The sequence below is a fragment of the Salvia miltiorrhiza genome, chromosome 2, assembly GCF_028751815.1.
Source record: "Salvia miltiorrhiza cultivar Shanhuang (shh) chromosome 2, IMPLAD_Smil_shh, whole genome shotgun sequence".
Taxonomy (NCBI): domain Eukaryota; kingdom Viridiplantae; phylum Streptophyta; class Magnoliopsida; order Lamiales; family Lamiaceae; genus Salvia; species Salvia miltiorrhiza.
In genome coordinates this window covers 6660708-6684576 of record NC_080388.1, presented here as the reverse complement: position 1 = coordinate 6684576, position 23869 = coordinate 6660708, and the positions used below count along the sequence as shown (strand labels likewise).

The 23869-nt window shown below is 39.9% G+C and overlaps 1 protein-coding gene across 4 annotated transcripts; it reads left to right on the top strand.

The window, feature by feature from the left end:
* Positions 1–646: 646 nt before the first annotated feature.
* LOC131012857 (uncharacterized) lies at positions 647–4021 on the top strand. 4 transcript variants are annotated; one of them, XM_057940847.1, is made up of 9 exons: positions 650–944; positions 1827–1955; positions 2587–2699; positions 2783–2878; positions 3001–3108; positions 3319–3391; positions 3470–3577; positions 3665–3739; positions 3832–4021. In XM_057940847.1, the coding sequence occupies exons 5-9, from the start codon at positions 3053–3055 to the stop codon at positions 3835–3837; spliced, it is 318 nt and encodes a 105-aa protein (XP_057796830.1). In that variant the 5' UTR covers positions 650–944; positions 1827–1955; positions 2587–2699; positions 2783–2878; positions 3001–3052; the 3' UTR covers positions 3838–4021. The 4 variants fall into 4 exon arrangements, with proteins under 4 accessions (XP_057796829.1, XP_057796827.1, XP_057796828.1 ...); XM_057940846.1 differs by lacking the exon at positions 2783–2878 and having other exon boundaries at positions 647–944; positions 1863–1955; XM_057940844.1 differs by lacking the exon at positions 2783–2878 and having other exon boundaries at positions 647–944.
* Positions 4022–23869: the final 19848 nt, after the last annotated feature.

Below are 23869 nucleotides of genomic sequence, written 5' to 3'. Positions count from 1 at the left end.
TACTAATGCATGTCTTAAAACCAGGTACAGACCTATCCCAAAGTCTATAACCCTTGACACCCTCAGGATAACCTAAGAAAATGCACTTTTTAGCCCTAGGTTCAAGTTTACAAACACTTTGATGCACATAAGCAGCACACCCAAAAACCTTCAGATTGCTCAAACAGACAGGTTTATCAAAGAAAACAGACTCAGGCAATTTACCAAGCAATGGCACAGAGGGAGATCTGTTTATCAAGTACACAGCAGTCATAAGGGCTTCACCCCAAAAATATTTAGACAAACCAGAGCCAACAACACTACAAGAAAATTGAGTATACATGACACTGCATAAATGACGCTTTTTAGTAAAAACCGCCATGTATGAGCGCCATTTTTGAATACTTGACATTTTAAAAAAAACGTCATGTATACAGTGTCGTGTATTCTATACATGACGCTGTGCTGACACTTTTAGAAAAAGCGTCATGTATGAGTGTCGTTTATTCATAGTATAGATGACATTCATTACAAAGCGTCATGTATGTGCGTAAATTTATTGCTATACATGACACTTATGCATATATCGTCATATATGTTATTATAAAATCCGTCATTAATTATTTTTTACACAAGTTTTAAAACATCAAGAAATTTTCACTTATTAATCTAATTTCCTCCAACCACAAAACCCTAACTCCTTCCCTTTCTCTTTCGTTCGCTTCCCTCCCCCTCGAATACCAACTGGACGTGTCCTCCCACAGTCCGCCACGCCCCCATGCCGTGGTGAAGAAAAACCTGGAGCAGGAGCCGGAGCTGGAGCCGGAGATGCTGCCGTGCCACGTCTTGGCGTCACCACTCTCCCCGCAGCTCTGTCTCTCCGTCTCTCTGCCTCGTTTACGACGGCCATAGCGGGTCATCGCCACCAACCCGTGCCACCGTCGTTTCCTCCTCCACCATTTCAGGTCAGTTAAAATCATCACTCAGCCATCCCCTTTGTGGTTGCAGATTTGCCGCGCCGTTCGCTTGTTTTCCCTCACCAACTCCCGCCCTTATTTCGTCTTTCTTTTCTAGGGTTTTCTCCCGCCCCTCACTTAGGGTTCTGCACACAATGTTAATTCTTCAATTTGTTACTATTATTTCGCATTAGGAATTCAAAATTTTTCTAGGTTTTGCTCTTTAATTACTTGATTTATTTCCTTGAATTTGGCATCAAACGAGGAGGTTCTGCATCTCATTTTCACTCTTGGTTGTTAGCTGAATCTATATTCAAGTTTAGTTCCTTGGTTAAATCTGGAATTTATGACGATTTAATCTAGCCGATACACTAATTGAGCCGTTTTGGTATATGTATGGATGGTTTATTTTTCTCAATAGTCTCTATTTGCTTACTCTGCTTTCATTTTAAAGAAGTAGTTCAGTAGCAGAGGCATTCTGTATTTTGTTTAGTTGTTGATGGATATTTCTTCGATTCATGTTAATGGTAGCTATTTCTCAGAAACGGTGCAACTTACTTAGTTTCAATTATGGTCTATGTTTGATTAGGTCTCTCTTTATGTTTATGCATTCAACACTTGGCTATGTTCCTAATTGGTAAGTCTAGGAAGAAGTTGCTGAGTATATGTATTTGATTGTGTAAATCTGTCAATTGATATCTCGCCTGTCATCATGGACCAATTTTGTTTAGGCTTTCTGGAGCTTCATATTTAATCCATATGCACTTCAGGAATACTGATTCTAGTCTTATTAGTTCCTTTTTTGATGACATTGCTGAAGCTATTGATTCTTATTCTGAAGATAGTTTTTTTTTTCATGATTCACCTGCGGCTTTGCGCACTTAATACAAGATGATAATCTACGGGGGCTTATGCCTTCGATGGCAGCTACTTCAGATGGCCTAACCACATCTGCTTCTCGAGGATTATGAGGGGCTGCAGAAGAATTGCAGCACGAACATGAGTGCGATTTTATTACAGGTATCCTCCTGCTATGTCTTATAGTTTTTCATTAGTTTATTCGATCAGTTGTTTTCATTTGTTGCAAGTTTTGGTCTGATGCTAAAATCTCCGGTTGTTATGTTTTCTGGTTATATGTATCTTTTAAATGTCTCTTGAGTGCGGAGGAGAAGTGCCGACTGCTTCCGGAATTTCATTTGTGTATATGTCAATATATATGATGGTGGATGCAGATAAAGGACTTTATTGCAGATGGTTTTTGTTATTTGAGCAATAGAATAATGATATTTTCTATGTCTTGGAGATTTTATACCTGCAACTGTAACATTCAAATTCTTTTTTCTCTTCCAACTTTTACATATTGAATTTCTCATGTGATAATGCTGGTTTTTACGGATTTCTAAACATGTAATTTGGTATTCAGATGCCTTTGTTGGGGTAGCATGATCTCTTCCCAACAACATTTTAATTTACTAATAATTGCCAATGTGTTGCAAGAGTTGTTTAAAGTCCTTGATTTTCTATATATTGATGCCATTTTATGTGTCTCTTGTATAATTTATTTTGCCTTTTGGGTCTCGGTGAGGGAATATAGAAATTCATGTTGAATCATTGACTACATCAATTACACTATCCTCGATACTAATTTCAGGTTATAGCAAGAGGTGTAGAGTGTGATTTAGCTCTTATTTTTTGGTGAAAGCAAGGAGTTATGAGAAGGCACCGAGCCACTGCATTTTAGATGCTAGCTTATGTAATTTACAGGTTTGTTTTCTTTGCTTTCCAGTGAGGAAACCGGCATGTTGTCCTGTTTTCTTCTTACATATGTTTTCTTCTTACATATGCAGGGGATTGGTTCGATTGGATATTCACTTTCTCACATAATGCTATTTAGTTTTTAGATGCCACTTGTTTACTCATGAAAACTATTTAGTATTGGTGAGGTAACACTTTGACAGGATTTTACTCTTCTCTATTCCCACGATTTTGATAGAAAATCTTATATTCTCAATTCAATATGTTAGATTTTTTTTAATTGTTCATACTAAATCTAAATTTTGTGTAGTAAACATTGGATCTTAACAATTATTGAGCCTTACAAAGATTGTGTCTATGTGATGGATCCTTTGTCTCATCGGAATCGTGATGCCACTTGGAAATCCGTAGTTGACACGTACGTTTCTCATCATCTTAATTGCTCTTTCTTCTACTCTTTTCTTTTATGTGTTTATTTCACAAGCATCTCTATCTTTATATATATTAGTTAAACTTTCCAGGTCATACTCAAGTTAGGGACAAAGAATAGGCACCATTTACCTTGCTAGGAAAAAATATTGATTTTGCGTATTAAAAACCTAACGATATACATATGTTTGTTTTCCAGCGCAATGACCATTTTCAATGCAACAAAGGAAAAGAATAAATTCAAGAAACCACCAAAATGGGAAATTGTTAAGGTTTGTAGTATTATTAACTTCTAGCATTGTTGCATTTATTATATACTCATTAATAATTAATCAATATATTTTTCACAGGGCCCAATACAACCCGATTTCAAACAATGTGGCTTTTACGTGATGCGATTTATGAAAGAGATCGTAATGGCGTGTCAAGACGATGACTCCGTTTTCGTGGCTTCAATGGTAAGAAGTTATATTAATTATTAGTAATATATTAATATAGCATTTTATGTGATATAGGTTTTATGTGATGAATTTGTTTATTGTCAGTTTAAAAAACGTGAGTATTCTATGAGTGAGATAAATGAGGTTCGAGAAGATTGGGCAACTTCTGCCATTAATGAGGTTTGTAATATCTAATGATTAGAATTTTTATTAAATATATCTATGGCTTTATAGTGTTGTTAATATATATATTTGTTTTCTTTGTCTTGTAGCTTTGACATGTGACATGGAGAAGTTCTTGCGCGTTGATATGGCATTTTGAAAGCTTTTTGGAACAATATAATTTGTGGGTGTCGTATGTAGGTGAATTTTGTTGTTGGGAGATGTGGTAGAACATTGGTTCTTATTTTGTTGTTGTTGGATGAATATTGGTTATCAATGTTTAATTGGTCATTTTCAGTATGTTTTGATTTCTTTTTTTGTACAATTTAATAATATTTATAAATTTAAAACAGGAAAAAACCAATATAATATGAAATAATATTTTAAAAATCTGAACAAGCATATATGACAGTTTTAATATGACTATAGATGACGCTTATAAACTGTCAAGAAAACTAAATATAATGACATATTCTGGCTGAAATGACGGTTACAAAGTGTCAAGAATAAACATAGAAACGTCATGAAAACCTATATACATGACATTCAAAAAGTGTCAAATATAATCAATAAACCGTCATGAAAACGAACATACATGACGGTCAAAAAATGTCAAAATATAAAACAAACCGTCATGTATTATATTTTTCTTGACGGTTAGAAAGCGTCAAGAAAATAATATAAATGTCATGTTTAAAATTATAGTTGACGGTTATCCACCGTCATGTATACATATATAACCGTCAAGAATAATTAGTATAGATAACGGTCATTAACTGTCATCTTTACTAGGTACTATACTTGACACCAGTATACTTGACGGTCGACAGATATCATAGATGACGGCTAAAAACCGTCAAGTATGAGCGTTTTTCTTGTACTGCAAGTAGACTTCTTACTCTCTCTAGGAGAGTTCTGTTCATCCTCTCCACAACTCCATTCTGTTGAGGAGTGTATGTGATAACAATCATTTTTCCATGGTTTTTAGTGTTCATATAATGTCATTTTTTATAAGGAATTGAGTGTTGGATGATTGTTTTGTGTTTTTATTGCTTTATCTTGTGAACTATGTTACTTGCTCAAACTTTGATGGATTTTACAGGATTTTTGAGATGGAATTTGGAAATATTGTCAGAAATAGAAGTTGTAGTTCGTCTCAAGAGGAGTTCGTGAGAGCAAACGGATTGTAAATCGAAGTTCGGACGAGAAAGTTATGGCCAAAACAAGAAAGTCGCGCACAGCAGTGAATAGTGTTGACGGAAATTTCCGAATTTTCGGGAATTTTCGGGTTTTTTATATTTTTCTCAGTATTTTCGAGTTCTACACTGTATTTATCTCTTGTGCCTATATATAGGTCCTTTCCCTGACCTATTAGACACATCTTTTCACATCTCTTCACCTCCTTTCTTTTTCTTTTTCTTTTTTTCAGTTTTACATTCAGTTTTCATATATTAGATTTATTTCTGCAGATTCAAGCTGTTCATCCAAAATTTCTTCCGGATTTTATCTATTTCATTTATTTTAATTGCTTTCTTTTTATTTATGCTTTTGATTTATTTTAGTATGTCTGGCTAGTTCGTTAATCTGAACCTAGGGTTTGTATATAGCTGATTAATTATGTGTGTATGATTTATTGATATCAATTTGCCCTCCAACTTGTGATTCATGATTCCTGGTGCTTAATTTCTTGTGAATTATTTGGCCAATAATTTACATGTCCAGTTGTTCGATTTGAAGACTTGAATGCGATAATTGCTCAGCCGATTCAGGAATGCATGTTATAGTAATAGCCTTGACACTTGAATGAGATAGGTGAAACTATATGGAGTTATTCTTTGTGTACGCTTGGGAGTTAATTTATTCCTTGGAGTCTTGAATGTGAAGGGGGGTAAATTAATCTACTTTCATAGGTGTTCGTTAGAGAAGCTTGTGAATAGTTCTGTGATCTCTCATCAGGGTTGGATTAAATTGGTAATTGAATCAATAGATTAAATGCATGTAGTTAATTAGTAAAAGTACATCCCTAGGGTCAGAGTCTTTTAATATTTGATTTATTTATCATTGTTTTTCTGCTGTTTAGATTTTTTATTAAGTTTAGTATTTGATTCACCGTCTTATTTGCTTTGCCTGTCTACTGTGAGTGTCTGTTTAGGGAATAACTAAAGTAATTTTGGTTTTACAGTCCCTGTGGATACGATACTCGGTTACCAATTTTTGCTACAATTGCACCGTGTTAGTTGCGGTATTTTGTTGCTAATAAATTAGTGATCAACTTTTTGGCGCCGTTGCCGGGGACTGTTTTAGAATTTACTTTAATATTTCTGATAGGACTTAGGCATTATTTCAGGCTTTTTATTTTTTATTTTTTTTTATTTCATGGCTCCTGATGTTTGACTGATGTGTCCCTCAGAGTATAGGCGTATAGTGGAAAATCTGGAAAGATTGCTCGAAGAATCGGACAGGCGTGCACAGCATCAGTCATATTCAAAGCTGCAGAATGCCGAGGAGAAAGATGAGGAGATTGAGAAAATAGCAGTTGATGAGCCCTCTATTCCAAATGTGGATTTTAGCATCCCTCATATTTCTGCTGCTATAGAGCATGTTTCTATTCTTGCTCCTTCCATGTCCAACTACAAGCTTGCTGCTCCATTCCCCTGCTGCTTGGCCAAGCCACGTAATGATGAAAAAAATGGCCAAGTTCATGGAGATATCTTTGAAGCAGAATGATCCTGATAGCTTTATCGTTGCTTATGTGATTGGTTGGCATACCTTTTCAGAGGTGTTATGGGATTTAGAGGTTTATCTTCTTTTGATGCCTCTCTTTGTTTTCCACCGTGTGGGGATAGGATGAGCCATGAGGTATCGTCGAGCTCTAGACGTTAAATTAAGCACTTGTTGGGAGGTAGCCCAACTGTTTTTCTTTGTTATGTTTTTCTTTCTTTTAGTTTCTTTTTGTTTGTTTTTGTTTCTTTGTTTTGTTTGGGAGTTTAGTGTAGTTGAGCTTGGAAGATGCGGGAACTCGCGCCTTGTCCATACCACCACCATGGAGCATGTGTTTCTGTGAATAGTGACACACATATCATCATCCCTCCAAACTTATTTTCGAACTTATGTTCTGTAATAAGTTTGGGGGAGGGGGGTGAGAGTAGATATGCGTATCACTTTTATTATTTTTGTTATCCTGCTTGGTTGGTGGTGTGTGATTGTTTGCTCCATTAGATTTCTAGTAAGATGCCAATGATGATTTCTGTTAAAAAAATTTGAATTTGATTTTCTTTGATGATTTAAGCATAATTGGAACTAATTTGCATATTTCTAGAGTGATTTTAACCTTGACTTTTGGACGTTGAATAAACTTGTGAGATTTTGAGCCATAACTGTTTATCATCCGCAGTTTCTTCTTTGTTGTGAGTCTTGTCAGGCATGTGGTGATCTTCTAGAACTTGTCATGGTTTCTGTGTCGAGGTTGCTGTTGTGCCCAGGATTAGGAGATGATTTTAGGCCATCTTTTGTTAGCCACATTTTTTTCCCAAACACTGTCCTTAACGAAAAATTATCCTTTGAGCCTATTTAACTTTTATTCTTTAGCCGGATGATAGGGGGTGATGTAGTATATGGGGATCTTTGTGTGGTGAATATTCATAGTGGGTTGTGAAAAAGAAGGGATGATATTGTGCTACTAATTACTCTTATAAGCTCTAGAAAAGTTGTTACAAAAAAAAAAGTTGTTCAAGAAAAAGAAAAAAAGAATAAAAAAAAGAGAAGAGAAAAGGTGTGAAGTGTTGGGAACCTTGTGGAATATCCTAACCCTTGTTTTGATGATACCAAAATTCATAGGACTTAAATGTAATAGACTAGAATCGTTTTTGAACTCAAGTGTTAGAGTTCGTTTCTAGTTTAGTTGCGGTGTCAAAGACTGAAGACTGAAGACTGAAGAACGAAGACTGAAGACTGAAGACTGAAGACTGCAGTTACCAACTGAAGTATCAGTTGAAGAATCAGTTGAAGACTGATTATTTAATGCGCGCCATGGACTGATACTAAAGTCAAGTATCAGTTGAACATTCCTCCTAGGACTGATCTTCCAACGTACAGAGGAAGCCACGTACGCTCAAGTACAGCCGCATTAAATGCAGAGATATCTCAATATCTTATCTCTGCAGAGGTCATTCCTATCTGGTGGTTACTTTTCAGAGATGTCACATCTCCTGTCCATCAAAGAGAGCCGTTTCCACACAGACAAGGAACCTCGAAGATTGAAGCCTCAGCCCAAATTCGAATTGCTCTCCAACGGAAGAAATCTTGAGGACGATTTACGCCAACGGATCTATTCAAGAGTTCTCCTACAAATAGCGCTCGAGGATCACTTCAATCTTCACCGATTCAACGACATAAGCTGAAGCTCTGCCGAAATAGCTACTCAGCCTAAAGCTTAAACCGCCCAAAGCTTGAATCGAAGAAGATAATTCCAAAGCCAAAATCAGTCACTGCTGATTACATACATTCTCTTAGACCCTAGGCATATATTCTGTGTACCCAGAAGCCAAAGGTCAAACTTGCTTCAAAGAACTTGTTCTTTGTAAGTATAGTTGGCACTCGTTTAAACCTCTCCCCCATAAGAGTGTTTGAGTGACTCGGAGTTTCAGAAGGTGTTCTGAACTCTGATAAGGAAGTCTGAGCACGAGGTGTGCTTAGCAAGGAAATCCTGCGCGAGCTGTGTAGGTGCTGAAATCCTGCGCGAGGTGTGTAGGTAGGGAAACCCTACGCGAAGTGTGTAGGTGCTGAAGAGAGAGCTATCTTCAGTTCACGGTTTGCAGTGCACCCGGGAAGCACTTGCGGAGTGGATTGTTGGTCGGAAAGAGTTTTTCCGAACCACGTAAAAGTCTCTGTGTTATTTACAGCTTTCAGTTTTACATTCATATCTGTGTTATTTCAATTGATAAAACTGAATGCTGACTAACTGAAAAGAGAAACCTTAATCCAACTATCTGCTCCACCGAGGCTATTCGAAACTAAGTTTAATTTCCACTGCGTATGATATCAATCTGACTCACTATCCTCTGATAGTAAGGAAGAGAGATATCATCTTCATCTCTGCAAACACGACTGAAGCCCTTACGTGGATCAGTTAAGTTCCAGTGACTTAACTGATAACTCTTTACTGAAGAGCTTTCAGTATCAGTCGTCAACCCTGTTGGTCAACACTTATTTCGGTTAAACAGGTGTCTTGTTTGCGTGTAAAGTTTCGTTTCTATCTCTGACTGAGATCCCTCTGATTGAGGTTTGTAGATAGAAGCTAAAAATAGCCTATAGGTGTATTCCCCCCCCATACACCTATTCGAGACTCCCCCCGGACCCAATAATTGGTATCAGAGCAGGTTGTTCGCAAGAACTATCTGTCTCTGACTAGTTCTACTTGAACTAGATCCTTTTTAAAGGTCTCGAAAAAGTTTTACTCTTTCTTTTTGTTTTGTGCTTGCTACTTGCTTTTTCTGCTGTTACCTGTTCTCTTTTTTTTTATGGAGACTAACCACAGCAGATTATCTTCTCTACCTATGTTTTGTATTGAAAAATACGACATATGGAAGTTTCGGCTTGAAAGCTTCCTCATTGCCCAACATTGTAGAATGTGGGAAGTCATCACCAGCGGTCCAATCATTATCACCGAAACTGTAAAAAGGGTTCCTACTGACATCCGTCAGGAACCTTACGATGAGGATCAACCCAAGTCAAAGGCAGACTTCACCACAGAAGAAAGGAAGCAAGATGAGCTAGACAACCTCGCCAAAGCATCATCTCCGGCACCGTTCCTGACAAGTATGTCATGAAGATCATCAAGTGCAGGACAGCAAAGGAGATGTGGGATATTCTGGAAAGAATGTGCGTAGGTTCTGAGGAGATCAAGGAGAATAAGCTTTCCATAGCTTGTCAGAAATTCGACTCCTTCCTCATGCTCAAGAATGAATCTGTCGAGGAAATGGAACAAAGATTCAACCTCATATTGAATGAAGTTCAATCCATTTCCAAAGACAAATACACTCAACGAGAAATCAACTTGAAGATTCTTCGAGCACTGCCACGAGGAGAATGGCAGATCTACTCAGTCGCTCATCAGCATAAGCCAGGATTCAGTCAGCTCCCGACAAACAAGCTTTTCTCCGATCTCATGGCAAATGAGTTCGATCTTCTGAGAAATCTTGGTAACAAGAAGGCTGGAGGATCAGACGAAGATGGTCCATCAACCTCAAGAGGAGTTGCACTGAAGGCCTCAACCAGAGAAGGCAAGAAGCAGATCAAGGAGCCAACGGAACTCAACCCTGAGGACTTCTTCAGTCAATATGCCTTGTTGACTGACAGATTCAACAAGATGGAGTCCAAGTTCCGGAAGTACAGAAGGTTCCACAAGCAGCACTACAAGGGAAAAGAAAGAGAAGGGGACTCCAGACATTCCACAGATCGAAGCGGAGAAAGGAAGTCAGCCGCTTACGACATCAAAGAATTGGAATGTTATGGATGTAGAAAGAAAGGACACTTTAAGCATGAATGTCCTGATCTGACTCCAGCTGAGCGCAGAGAACTGAAAGCAAAGAAAGATCGCAGATCTTTGAAGAAGAAAGCGATGGTTGCTGATGATGCTGACTCTTCCAACGACACATCAGAATCATCCGACTTCGACAGTTCCAGCTCAGATGATGAGAGCCGAGCCCTGATGGCCAACGAATCAGAAAGTGTAGCTGACAACAGCTACGACAATGGAATGAATGGCCCAGAGGTAAAATCTCTCACGAAAACTCCATATACTGATAACTTCCTGATGCTTTCAGGAGACCACTCAGAATCTGGAGATAGCTCATCCGTTGAAACTGACGAGTTTGATCAGCTCCTGACTGATCACTGTCAGCTGAGGAAAATGTTCGAAGATCTCCTCAAGCAGAATCAGAAAAAGGACAAGGAGATTGATGATGAACGAGCTAAACATCAGACAATCATCTACTTTCCGGATGAAACATGTCTTGATCAGCTAATCATGGAGAACAACCGACTGGAAGAAGAGCTCAGAATCTCCAACTCAGAATGTGAAAGAGCTTCTCATGAAATCAAAAGGCTTAATCACAAGCTGGAAGAAACAGTCAAGAACTGCATGATGCAGTCTCCCATGATGAGCAACTTTCCATCGAAAGGACTGGTCAACAGCATCGGAGGAAAGGTTGCAGCTGCCAAAGGAAAGGATATCATGATCATCTCTAAGAATGATCCTTCTGAAATCACAACCTCAGAAGAATCAAGAGATCATGATATGGATGAAGTTCACAAGCGCAGACTGATGGCCAGATCAAATATTCCACCTCCACGAAGCTACAGACGAGCTAAGGAGGCTCCCAACCAGATCATCTTATTGAAAAGGCTGGAAAGCAGATTTCAGTCAAAGATCCGGGAAGGAACATCAGGAGCCAAGAAGAATCTTTCTCATCAACCCAGGGGGAAGAAAGGCCACATCAGTCAGAAACTGACATCCTCAGTTCAGTTTCAGAAAGAACTACATCCATGGAGATCAAGCAATGCTGAGTCCAGTCGAGCCATGCCACTTCCTCGACGACAAGCCACTGGACGTCAGACAAATCTCCATAAGTCTGCAAAGACTAAAGTATCTCACGGAAGATACTTCGGCGAGCAAAGAAGACCTCAACCACTCACCAGACAGAACTGCTACAAGAGTGAGGCCTTCAAAAGGATTTCTCAACGGAAGAATGCTCAAATGCCACCTGAAGCGCCAACGACACCGATCAGACATCCAACAATGCGCAAGAAATCAGCCAGACCAATTCTGAAGCAGATTTGGGTTCCAAAGGGAACTCGAACTAACATTGAAGGACCCAAAGCTTGATTGGGTGCCTGAAGCAACTCTTTCTTGCAGGTCAATGTCAGGAAACATAAAAAGAAGGAAGAGGCCAAAGCTTCAATCAGAACGTGGTATCTGGACAGTGGCTGCTCGAAGCATATGACGGGCTACAAAGAATATCTATCCCAGTATGTTGAGAAAGCTGGATCCAAAGTTGCATTCAGAGACAACTCGATTGGAGAAACAAAAGGCTATGGTGTGCTCAACATGGGTAACGCCAGTATCAGTAATGTTAGCTTTGTTTCTGGTCTTAAACATAATCTGTTGTCTGTGAGTCAATTTTGTGACAGTGGTTTCACAGTGAAAATCAAAAAGGATGAATTCACTGTTAGAAACAATCAGAAGAAGGTGGTTCTGAAGGGATTCAGACAAGGAAGTCTCTACGTCGTTTCTTGGGAAGACAGCCCACCAGAAACGTGCCTCATCAGTAAAAGCAGCTCAGAGCTCAATTGGCTATGGCACAAGAGACTCAACCATCTCAACTTCAAGACGATCAACAAACTTGCTAAACATCAACTGGTAGAAGGACTCCCTTCTATTGTATTCCAGAAGAAGCAAGAATGTGAAGCATGCCTCAGAGGAAAGCAGACGCGGACATCATTCAAGTCAAAGACAGGACACTCCTCTGAAAGGATTCTGCATCTACTTCACATGGATCTGTTTGGCCCGAGCACTCCAAGAAGCTACAACGGTAGGAAGTACACCTTGGTAGTTGTGGATGATTATTCACGATATACCTGGGTTATCTTTCTTTTCAAAAAGAAAGAGACACTAGAGGAACTGCCAAAGCTGTTGAAGAGACTGAGCGTTGAAAAGGAAGTCAACATCATCAGCATCAGATCAGATCGTGGGACTGAGTTCCTCAATACTGTCATTCGTGAGTATTGTGATGAACAAGGAATCAGTCATCAAACTTCTGCAGCAAGAACTCCACAGCAGAATGGAGTTGCAGAGAGAAGAAACCGGTCTCTAAAGGAAGCAGCAAGGACGATGCTAGCCGAGTCAAAACTCCCCTTGAAGTTTTGGGCCGAAGCAGTCAACAACGCATGCTACACGCAGAATCGCTCCTTCCTCACTCAGAGACATGGAAGAACTCCATACGAGTTATGGAAGAACAGAAAGCCATCGATTGCCCACTTTCATGCTTTCGGTTCTAAGTGTTTCATACACAACAACGATAAGAAGAGGTTGAACACCTTCGATTGCAAGGCTGATCCAGGAGTCTTCCTTGGATACTCCGGAACAGAACGTTCAAGCAAAGCCTATCGAGTGTTCAATACTCAAACTCTATGTGTAGAAGAAACACCTCATGTGATCTTTGATGAGTCTACAGATGGTTTCAGGGAACAAGATGCTGAAAAGAATGTTCAGATCACTGAAGGTTCCAAAGCTGAAATCCATACTGACGAGCCATCTACTGTCTTGGTATGGGGATCTGGCAAGGATGAAGATAATGAGATGCTTCAGTATCAGAAGATCAACCAACGGTCTGAAGTTCAAACTGGAGCCAATGCAGATGGCAATAGTCAAGGGGGAACTCCAGTTGCTGAAGTTCAAGTTGAACGCGCAGAAGCCGCCCCAGCTCAACTCTCCCCTGCTCCAGAAAGTGCTCAACATCCCAGAGCCATTCTAACTGAAGAAGCTCCACCATCTCCTGAAGAAATCAAGAAATATCGAAGATGGTTTGAACTCCACTCTAAGGAGAACATCATTGGAGAACCATCAGATGGCGTCAAGACTCGGAGATCTATGTGCAACCTCGTCTTCGACATCAACCAGAACTGCATCAACGAAGATAAGAATTTCAGCTGTTTCTTATCAACTACAGAGCCGAAGGATATTGAAGAAGCTCTGAAGTCCACAGAATGGGTCATCGCAATGCTAGAAGAACTCAATGAATTCAACCGGAATTCTGTTTGGGAGCTTGTGGATCGACCAAACGATGCAAAGGTGATTGGCTTGAAATGGATTTTCAAGAACAAGAAAGACGAAGAAGGAAACGTTGTGAGAAACAAAGCAAGGCTTGTGGCTAAAGGATACAGTCAAGAAGAAGGAATCGACTACGACGAGACATTTGCCCCAGTTGCCAGATTGGAAGCAGTCAGACTCTTCTTAGCTTTTGCAGCTCACAAAGGTTTCAAGGTACACCAAATGGATGTCAAGTGTGCATTTCTCAATGGAGTGCTCACAGATGAAGTCTATGTAGAACAACCTCCAGGATTTGAGGCTGCTGGACCAGAAAAGGTGTACAAGCTGAAGAAAGCGCTCTATGGGTTGAAGCAAGCACCAAGAGCGTGGTATGATACTCTCTCGGAGTATCTGATTGAACAAGGCTTCAAAAAGGGATCTGTGGACAGAACGTTGTTCACTCTCAAAGAATGAGAAGATCTCTTGCTTGTTCAAATTTATGTCGATGACATAATCTTCGGATCCAAATCCGAACACATGTGCAATAAGTTTGCTGACATCATGAAGAACAAATTCCAAATGTCCATGATGGGAGAAATGAATTTCTTTCTCGGATTGCAAGTCAAGCAGACCAAAGAAGGAATACTGATCAGCCAGTCCAAGTATGCAAATGAGCTGATAGCTAAGTTCGGTATTCAGCACATGAAGTCAGTCAAGATCCCAATGAACACAAACTGGAAAGTTGATCCAGGTTCAGAAGGAAGCTCTGTCTCTTCGAAGAAGTACAGAGAAATCATTGGATCTTTGCTATATTTGACTGCGAGCAGACCAGATATCGCATTTGCAGTCGGGGTTTGTGCAAAATATCAATCAGATCCTAAGGAAGCTCATTTAGATGCAGCTAAGCGGATTCTGAGATATCTCAAGGGCACACCCAATTTAGGATTGTGGTACCCAGCAGAGGACGACATCAAGCTCACCGGATTTTCAGACTCCGACTTCGGTGGATGCAAGCTTGATCGCAAATCAACCTCCGGAACATGTCAATTCCTAGGCAACAAGCTCATCTCTTGGTTTTCTAAGAAGCAGACTTCAGTCGCCACCTCTACAACTGAAGCTGAATATGTTGCTGCCGGAAGCTGCTGCTCACAAATCCTGTGGTTAGTCCATCAACTAAAGGACTATGGGATCGAGGAAAAGGAAGTTCCTATCTATTGCGACAGCTCCAGTGCTATTGCAATCTCCCAGAATCCAGTTCATCACACCAGAGTCAAACATATTGAGATTCGACATCACTTCATTCGTGATCATGTCGAAAAGAAGAATGTCTCTGTGGAATGGATTCCCACTGCTATTCAGAGAGCGGACCTGCTGACCAAGGCTCTTCCAGAAGAGAGGTTCAACGATCTTTGTGCAAAGATTGGCCTCATCAACCCTGAAGAGTGATGCTGTGTTTGAAGATCTTCTCAAACAGTCATGCTGACTGGTGGTCAACCAACTGCTGCTTCTACGTTCGTCGACGTAAAAAGCAATGAAGTCCGAGTGCTCATCTGAAGAGGAAGTCATCCTGATGAATCATCCAGGATCACGTGGGATCAACTGACTACTCAGTAAGTATTTTAAAATGCTTACCTTTTCAAAATCAGTTATTTCAGTTTAGAGCTTTAAGTTTTTAGTTCAAAATCTTTTCTCTAACTGATCAGTTTCTTTCAAAAACTTTAACTGATTATTGGAATTGTTGGAATTGGAATATCCGAATTAGGACAAGATTTTTATAAAGTGAAAATCTGTTTTGATTGAACTTCTCCTGATCTTTTTGCCAAAAATCCTTCCAACCTTTTTGCCTCTGCAATAAAATTTCTTGAAACGCTCATTGACATGACATATGTAATGATGCCTTTTGAAGTCCCTCGCAGTGACGGCGGACACGAAATTTTTCTTCAATTGCATTTAAGGCACAGTTTTCGAAAAACCTTTTCATCTTCTACATGGTTCACATCTTGTCTATTTATACCATGTTGTCTTCATAAGTGTTTCTGCATCAACTAACAACTCTCCACAGCCTTCACTGTGAGAAAAGGTTTCAATTGTTTCCAAAGTTGCAGATAAAAATTGTTCCGACTAAAGGAGAAATCTATGACTGCAAAGTCATGGAGTGGAAGAATGACGTTCATAGTCTTGGTCTTCACCGGACCCTTCCACTGGATCACAACGTCTCTCCGGCGTCAAAGTTTGCTCTACCCTCACTTGTATCCAGCGAAACGAGCGTCTTCCATCCTCATGCCCGGCACATGGATTGGAAGTTCCTGTCTAGAATATGGACAGACTTCACCTGTTTCTCAGGAAACTTCTCACCTTTTGGTGAAGACTCCATGTGGTGCAACAGCAATGCGCAAAAGCTCATTGCCATCCGGCGCAAAATCGACAGTGCTAGTCCTCACGACTGTCACTGATTCGATTCTCCATCTTCACATCTTCTTCTCTCCCATGTATGACGAAGGCATGTTCTGATCCAATTCTTTCATGAACGCCTCGTCATATATTTCCTTCGTTTCTCCTCCCCTCCTCTCGCACTTCTAATTCATCTCTTCTCGTCTGTCTCCTCGCTCTTCGGATAGTATGTATAGCTACATCTCATGATTATCTCTAACGATGCTATGCATACTTTCCCTTCCTTCAAACTGCTTCCCATCATTCCTCTGTCTCCCCGCCTTCTCCGTCATTTTTTTTCTTTCTTCTCCACCCACTCCTGACGTCCTTCTCCTTCTGCATTCTCGGGACCTCTCCTTTTCTCAAGACGTTTTCACAACTTGAGAATTGGAGTTGTTGTCTCATTTGATTTTCAGCTTCCATGGTCATCTCTCTTTTTGATGTTGCCAAAAAGGGGGAAAGTTGGGAAAGTAAGAGTCAGTGAGTAATCTGTTTGAGAAGATTACTCCTGTCCCTATTTCTTGACTGTAGATGGGATAGCTATGGATCACCAGAAGGATGACGTTACAGAAGAGACCTCAATTCAACGGAAAACAAGTGAGAGTGGAACAAACTTAGGAACATTGAAGACACGAAGACAGAAGATGAAGATCAAGAAGTTCAAGGCGCAGCCAAGCAGACTGCTGGAGTCCATGGTTTATCCATGATGTTTTTGTTTTACTTTTTACTCCAATGTAAGTCTTGCTCTGTACCTAGACTGATGGCTTATCAGTCCGATTAATGAAATGAACTTCTTATTGATCTCACCCTGAAGACAATGACTCTTTGTCCAGGCTCTGATTTATGGTTTTGTTTCTGTCTTCTTGCTGTTCTGTGTTTAGAACTGTTTTCGTTCTTGCTCTGAGTACAAGTTATTTAGGTTCTATTGTTAAGGGGGAACAGCTTTCACCCCTTGTCTAGAACTTGTACTGTGAGCTCAGTCTTTTTGCTGTCTAGAACTGCTGTGTGGTTTTGGCATCATCAAAAAGGGGGAAATTGTTGGGAACCTTGTGGAATATCCTAACCCTTGTTTTGATGATACCAAAATTCATAGGACTTAAATGTAATAGACTAGAATCGTTTTTGAACTCAAGTGTTAGAGTTCGTTTCTAGTTTAGTTGCGGTGTCAAAGACTGAAGACTGAAGACTGAAGAACGAAGACTGAAGACTGAAGACTGAAGACTGCAGTTACCAACTGAAGTATCAGTTGAAGAATCAGTTGAAGACTGATTATTTAATGCGCGCCATGGACTGATACTAAGTCAAGTATCAGTTGAACATTCCTCCTAGGACTGATCTTCCAACGTTCAGAGGAAGCCACGTACGCTCAAGTACAGCCGCATTAAATGCAGAGATATCTCAATATCTTATCTCTGCAGAGGTCATTCCTATCTGGTGGTTACTTTTCAGAGATGTCACATCTCCTGTCCATCAAAGAGAGCCGTTTCCACACAGACAAGGAACCTCGAAGATTGAAGCCTCAGCCCAAATTCGAATTGCTCTCCAACGGAAGAAATCTTGAGGACGATTTACGCCAACGGATCTATTCAAGAGTTCTCCTACAAATAGCGCTCGAGGATCACTTCAATCTTCACCGATTCAACGACATAAGCTTTCAGTTTTACATTCATATCTGTGTTATTTCAATTGATAAAACTGAATGCTGACTAACTGAAAAGAGAAACCTTAATCCAACTATCTGCTCCACCGAGGCTATTCGAAACTAAGTTTAATTTCCGCTGCGTATGATATCAATCTGACTCACTATCCTCTGATAGTAAGGAAGAGAGATATCATCTTCATCTCTGCAAACACGACTGAAGCCCTTACGTGGATCAGTTAAGTTCCAGTGACTTAACTGATAACTCTTTACTGAAGAGCTTTCAGTATCAGTCGTCAACCCTGTTGGTCAACACTTATTTCGGTTAAACAGGTGTCTTGTTTGCGTGTAAAGTTTCGTTTCTATCTCTGACTGAGATCCCTCTGATTGAGGTTTGTAGATAGAAGCTAAAAATAGCCTATAGGTGTATTCCCCCCCCCCATACACCTATTCGAGACTCCCCCCGGACCCAACATGAAGTCGAGTGTTTATTGAGAAATTTGTTAGAGAATCGACTTTGTTTGTTGGAAATAAATGGAGAGCATAAAAGAGTGTTTAGTTCTGTTTTGTGATAATTAAATTCCTTGAGTTGTGTTAATTATGGTGGCATAGTTGGGAGGAAGATGGAATTTATTCCATACTTGATTTGTGAAGTTATAAGGTGTTGGCGTTCTTAATTATTTTGAGTCACTTAGCCTATATTTCCCTACCTTAACCAATGTCCCTACATTATAACCCAAAGAAAAAGACCTTTTCGATCTTAGTCCTGTCACACTATTAGCGATGGAGATTGTAGACGATTGGTAAGCTTATGGTAAGTGATCTGCATTGCATTGAATTCAATGAGAGTATACACGTCCTATTCCATCAAATTGAGAGTTGAGTGATACACATACCTTGTGAGATTCAATTGTTTGGAATGTCAAGGTTGATTTTGTAATATGTTGTGTTTATTGGTGAATTTTGTGCTTGATTATTGGAGATTTGATAATTCTATCATTCTTTATCTTTCAGAGGCATCGATGAGCTAGATTTCTTACCCATTTGTGTTATTGATTGTGTTCTTCTCATTATTCGAAGACGAACAATGGCTTAAGTTTGTGGGAGTTGATAAAACTCATTTTTCCATGGTTTTTAGTGTTCATATAATGTCATTTTTTATAAGGAATTGAGTATTGGATGATTGTTTTGTGCTTTTATTGCTTTATCTTGTGAACTATGTTACTTGCTCGAACTTTGATGGATTTTACAGGATTTTCGAGATGGAATTTGGAAATATTGTCAGAAATAGAAGTTGTAGATCGTCTCAAGAGGAGTTCGTGAGCGCAAACACATTGTAAATCGGAGTTCGGACGAGAATGTTATGGCCAAAACAAGAAAGTCGCGCACAGCAGTGAATAGTGTTGACGGAAATTTCCGAATTTTCGGGAATTTTCGGGTTTTTTATATTTTTCTTAGTATTTTCGAGTTCTACACTGTATTTATCTCTTGTGCCTATATATAGGTCCTTTCCCTGACCTATTAGACACATCTTTTCACATCTCTTCATCTCCTTTCTTTTTCTTTTTCTTTTTTTCAGTTTTACATTCAGTTTTCATAAATTAGATTTATTTCTGCAGATTCAAGCTGTTCATCCAGAATTTCTTCTGGATTTTATCTATTTCATTTATTTTAATTGCTTTCTTTGTATTTATGCTTTTGATTTATTTTAGTATGTCTGGCTAGTTCATTAATCTGACCTAGGGTTTGTATATAACTGATTAATTATGTGTGTATGATTTATTGATATCAATTTGCCCTCCAACTTGTGATTCATGATTCCGAGTGCTTAATTTCTTGTGAATTATTTGGCCAATAATTTACATGTCCAGTTGTTCGATTTGAAGACTTGAATGCGATAATTGTTCAGCCGATTCAGGAATGCATGTTATAGTAATAGCCTTGACACTTGAATGAGATAGGTGAAACTATAGGGAGTTATTCTTTGTGTACGCTTGGGAGTTAATTTATTCCTTGGAGTCTTGAATGTGAAGGGGGGTAAATTAATCTACTTTCATAGGTGTTCGTTAGAGAAGCTTGTGAATAGTTCTGTGATCTCTCATCAGGGTTGGATTAAATTGGTAATTGAATCAATAGATTAAATGCATGTAGTTAATTAGTAAAAGTACATCCCTAGGGTCAGAGTATTTTAATATTTGATTTATTTATCATTGTTTTTCTGCTGTTTAGATTTTTTATTAAGTTTAGTATTTGATTCACCGTCTTATTTGCTTTGCCTGTCTACTGTGAGTGTCTGTTTAGGGAATAGCTAAAGTAATTTCGATTTTACAGTCCCTGTGGATACGATACTCGGTTACCAATTTTTGCTACAATTGCACCGTGTTAGTTGCGGTATTTTGTTGCTAATAAATTAGTGATCAGTATGGGACTGACCTTATGTCTTGCAATACCAGACTCAGAGCACCATTTATCCATTGCATTATTGCAAAATTCTAGCCCATTATCAGTTCTTATGCATTTGATTCTTTTCTTAGTTTGATTCTGAATTTGAACAGCCCAGTTAGAAAGTTTCTCAAAAACATCAGATTTGTTTTTCATCAAGAAAACCCAAGTTTTTCTAGAGAAATCATCAATCACAGATAAAAAATAAGAATTTCCACCATGGGTGGGCACCTTTGCAGGGCCCCAAACATCAGCATGCAGATACTCAAGGATTTCTGTACTAACATGTTCTCTAGGGTATGGTTTGGACACAGGGAATGCAGACTTATGATGCTTGCCCATCACACAAGGTTCACAGAATTGCATGCTTGAGACTTTGTCTTTACCAAATGCACCAGTTTTTCTCAAAATTTCCAATCCTTTGTTACTCATATGCCCTAGCCTAGAATGCCATAATGCAGTCTTGTCATCGTGCACCAAATTAATCACAGATAGAGGCACAGATTCAGCTTGGACAGCATACAAGTCTCCTTTTCTGGGAGCAGTAAAAAGAGTTTGGAATCCTTTTCAAATTGAAACCTCAGATAGTTCACAGACCCATCAAGCATCTTATCAGCAATTTTTGACACAGATAACAGATTGAACTTCAGATTGGGCACATATCTGACTTCATTCAAGGTAAGTAAACTTCCATTTTCAAATTTCATACAAACATCTCCTTTTCCCAAAATATCACACTTTTGACCATCAGCTAAAGCCACATGACCAGTTTTGACAGACTTCAGATTGTGAAACATGTGTTTGAAGGGTGTTTCATGAAAAGTGCAGCCAGAGTCAATCAACCACTCATTAGTTTTAACAAATTTTGACACATCATTAGAGTAGTTAATGTACTGAAAATCAAGTTCATGCACCATGTAGACACTATCTTCCTCATAGACATTATTAGCATGCTGCTTTGGCTCATTAGGGACAAAATCTCTATTCTTCTTAGGCATTTTGCACCTATTGATGAAGTGACCAGGCTTACCACAGTTCCAGCAAACTTTTCTGGGCTTTTGATCAAAATTTTGGTTTATGTTCTGATTAGGAGCAAAATTAGGCCTTTTCTCTTCTCTTTGTCTATCAGGTGTAACATGTTTAGCATCATTGGAAGACTGACCCTTATTGAAACTGTGATTAGAGGTTTTCTGATCATTTTTGTTCACAAACATCACATCACCATGCAGAGATTTTGGTTTCTGAAACTTTAGTTCACTTTCTTTAGCTTTTAGGCCATTCACAATCATATCACAGGTTACTTTAGACCCTCCATATTTAATGCAGACTTGACTTCAGCAAATGCCTCAGGTATGGATCCTAACAGAATTTGAGGAGCATATTTTTCAATATTATCATCTCCAGCAAGTTTCAAATCTTGAAGCAACTTATTAAAGTCATCCATGTTAGAATCAACATCTTTGGAGGAGTCCATTTGAAAAGACATAAACTGATTTTGCAAAGACCATGCAAGGGTTTCAGAAGATGTAGAATATAAGGAGGTCAGTTCATCCCATAAGTCTTTAGCACTTTTATGATGAGACACCTTTCTTACCACAGAACTACTCAAGTTTAACAAAATTGTTGCCCTTGCATTATCATTCAGGTCCCTCAATTTTTCATCAGCAGTATTTTCATCATATCTGTTCACAATAGCCTTATTAACCTTTTCTTTTACAAGGATACATTCAATCTTGGTTTTCCAGTCCTGGAAGTCATCTCTACCATTGAAGGGGACCATATGCACAGTGTTCATGATGAATGCAGCACTTAGACAAGCAGAGCACAGCCACACAAAGGAAGATGGTCAAGAAGACCACATGGAGACCACAACTGAAGTTGCAGAGCAGTGGAGAGCCCAGTTCTCAACACAGATTAATCTGTGGAGCAAGGAGTCACACTGGTCACCTCAGGAGCTCCAACAATGACTATTTCAGTCAAAAAGGGGGACAAAACTCTCAATCTGAGAGAGTTTTACCAGGTACACAATACCACCAAAACAGGCAGAGCACAGAAACAAGGCAAGTAACAAGGCACACACAGCCACACTAGATAAGCCCTTCCATCTCTTGCTTTCCAGGATACTCGCACGAGGAGACTCCTTTAAAGGAGAATCCAGATAAACTGGACCAAGGCAAGAGAGATCTCACTTGGTTTGGAATACCAAGGGTTTATCGAGATGTAGAGCAACAAGCGGAAGCACAAGAAAAACACAGGATTGCAAGATACCAAGACCAAGCAAAAACATGCAAAAAAGGCAAAAGCAGCAGGCAACACCAACCCTAGAGTCTAGGAGTTTCAGGTTTAAGCCAATTTACCAGAGCCGCCTTCCCAGGAAGGGGAGAGGCCGGTCCTACCTTGTTCCTTGCTCGTCGGGAGCGAAAAAGGCACAGCCAAAGGGCGGCGGGGTGGGTAAGATGTGTTCGGAGGGTGCCCTGGCTAGGTCACCGTGGCTTTGATACCACTGTTGGGTATCTTCGCCTAGCCAGGGTTCACCGCTTGGTTCCCGAACCTCCTGTCTTCCCCAGTCGTGCTCAAGCACTTGAGTCTTCATCTTCTTCTTCGGCTTCAGATCTTTAACTTCTTTAAGCTTCAGGTCTTCAGATCTTCTCTCCTCTGCTCGTCCTTCTCTTTTTCTTCTTCAAGGTCTTCTTCCTCTTCTGCTTCAAATCTGCACGATAAGAGAAAGAAAATGAGTAAAAAGATACAAGAAAAGAAGAAGATAAAGAAATAGAGAGTTCAGAGAGGGGAAAAGGTGTCCTCGGGACACGGTGGGGCTCAGATTTTCCCCAGAACTCGGCAACCCTTCCGGCAGCAGTTCGATCAAGACCAAAGTGATGGATATGGAGCGGCTTCTCAGATCTCAGCAGAGCCACCAACAACAGGATCCAAATACAGAACTCTGGCGGCTCAGATCTACTTCAGGTAACCACCAATCAGGGCTCCGATGATCAGGAAAGCCCGGTGATACCTCCACTCACACAGGGAATCCCGTACTATCAAAGAAAATAACCACACTTGAAAGGAATAGCAGAGCCTTTCTCACTTTGATAATAACGGTTATCCCAACATGAGAGAGCATCAGGGATTTAAGGAGAGCAACAGCAACGGTAGGGTGAAACGCCATTGAAGGCGCTGGAGAAACCAAGGCAAAAGGGCGGTGGAAGGTGGAGGAGTCGAGGGGTCAGAGAGAGAGAGGATTAGGGTTAGGTGGAGCGGCGCAGAGTGAAAAGTGAGAGAGAAAGTGGGGCTGGGTGGGGTATATCAGAAGGGGTAGTGGGCTAGGGTTTGGGAATGGGCTGGAATAAGTGAGTGGGCTCGGTTTTGGGCCCAAGTGATGGCCCAGACAAAAGAAAGAGAAGATAAATGAGAAATGGGCCAACCTCACAGTTGCCTACTATTTCCAATAAAAAAAATAGTGCTGAGACCAGGTTCTGAAAAATTCATCCAAATGCGGCGGCGGAGAATGTGGCGGTGTCGGTGGTCGTGACTTCGCCTATGGCAGGAGATGGAGACAAAAGCACCTCAATGCACCGGAAGCGACGAGAAAAAGAGAGAGATATGGGGTGGCTAAGGGAGGCAGCGGCTCCGCCGGTGCTGTTAAGTCAAGGATAGAGGAGGTGGCCGTGGCTTCACCTGTGGCGGAAGAGGGAGGCGGAAAACCAACAACTTTCGCCGGAGAACAAGTTTCATCACGCCGCCTTCAACAAATCACCACCGCATAAAATGAAAACAATGGTAGATCTGTGAAAATGAAACAATAAAAAGGATTTCAAAAATATCACAGTAC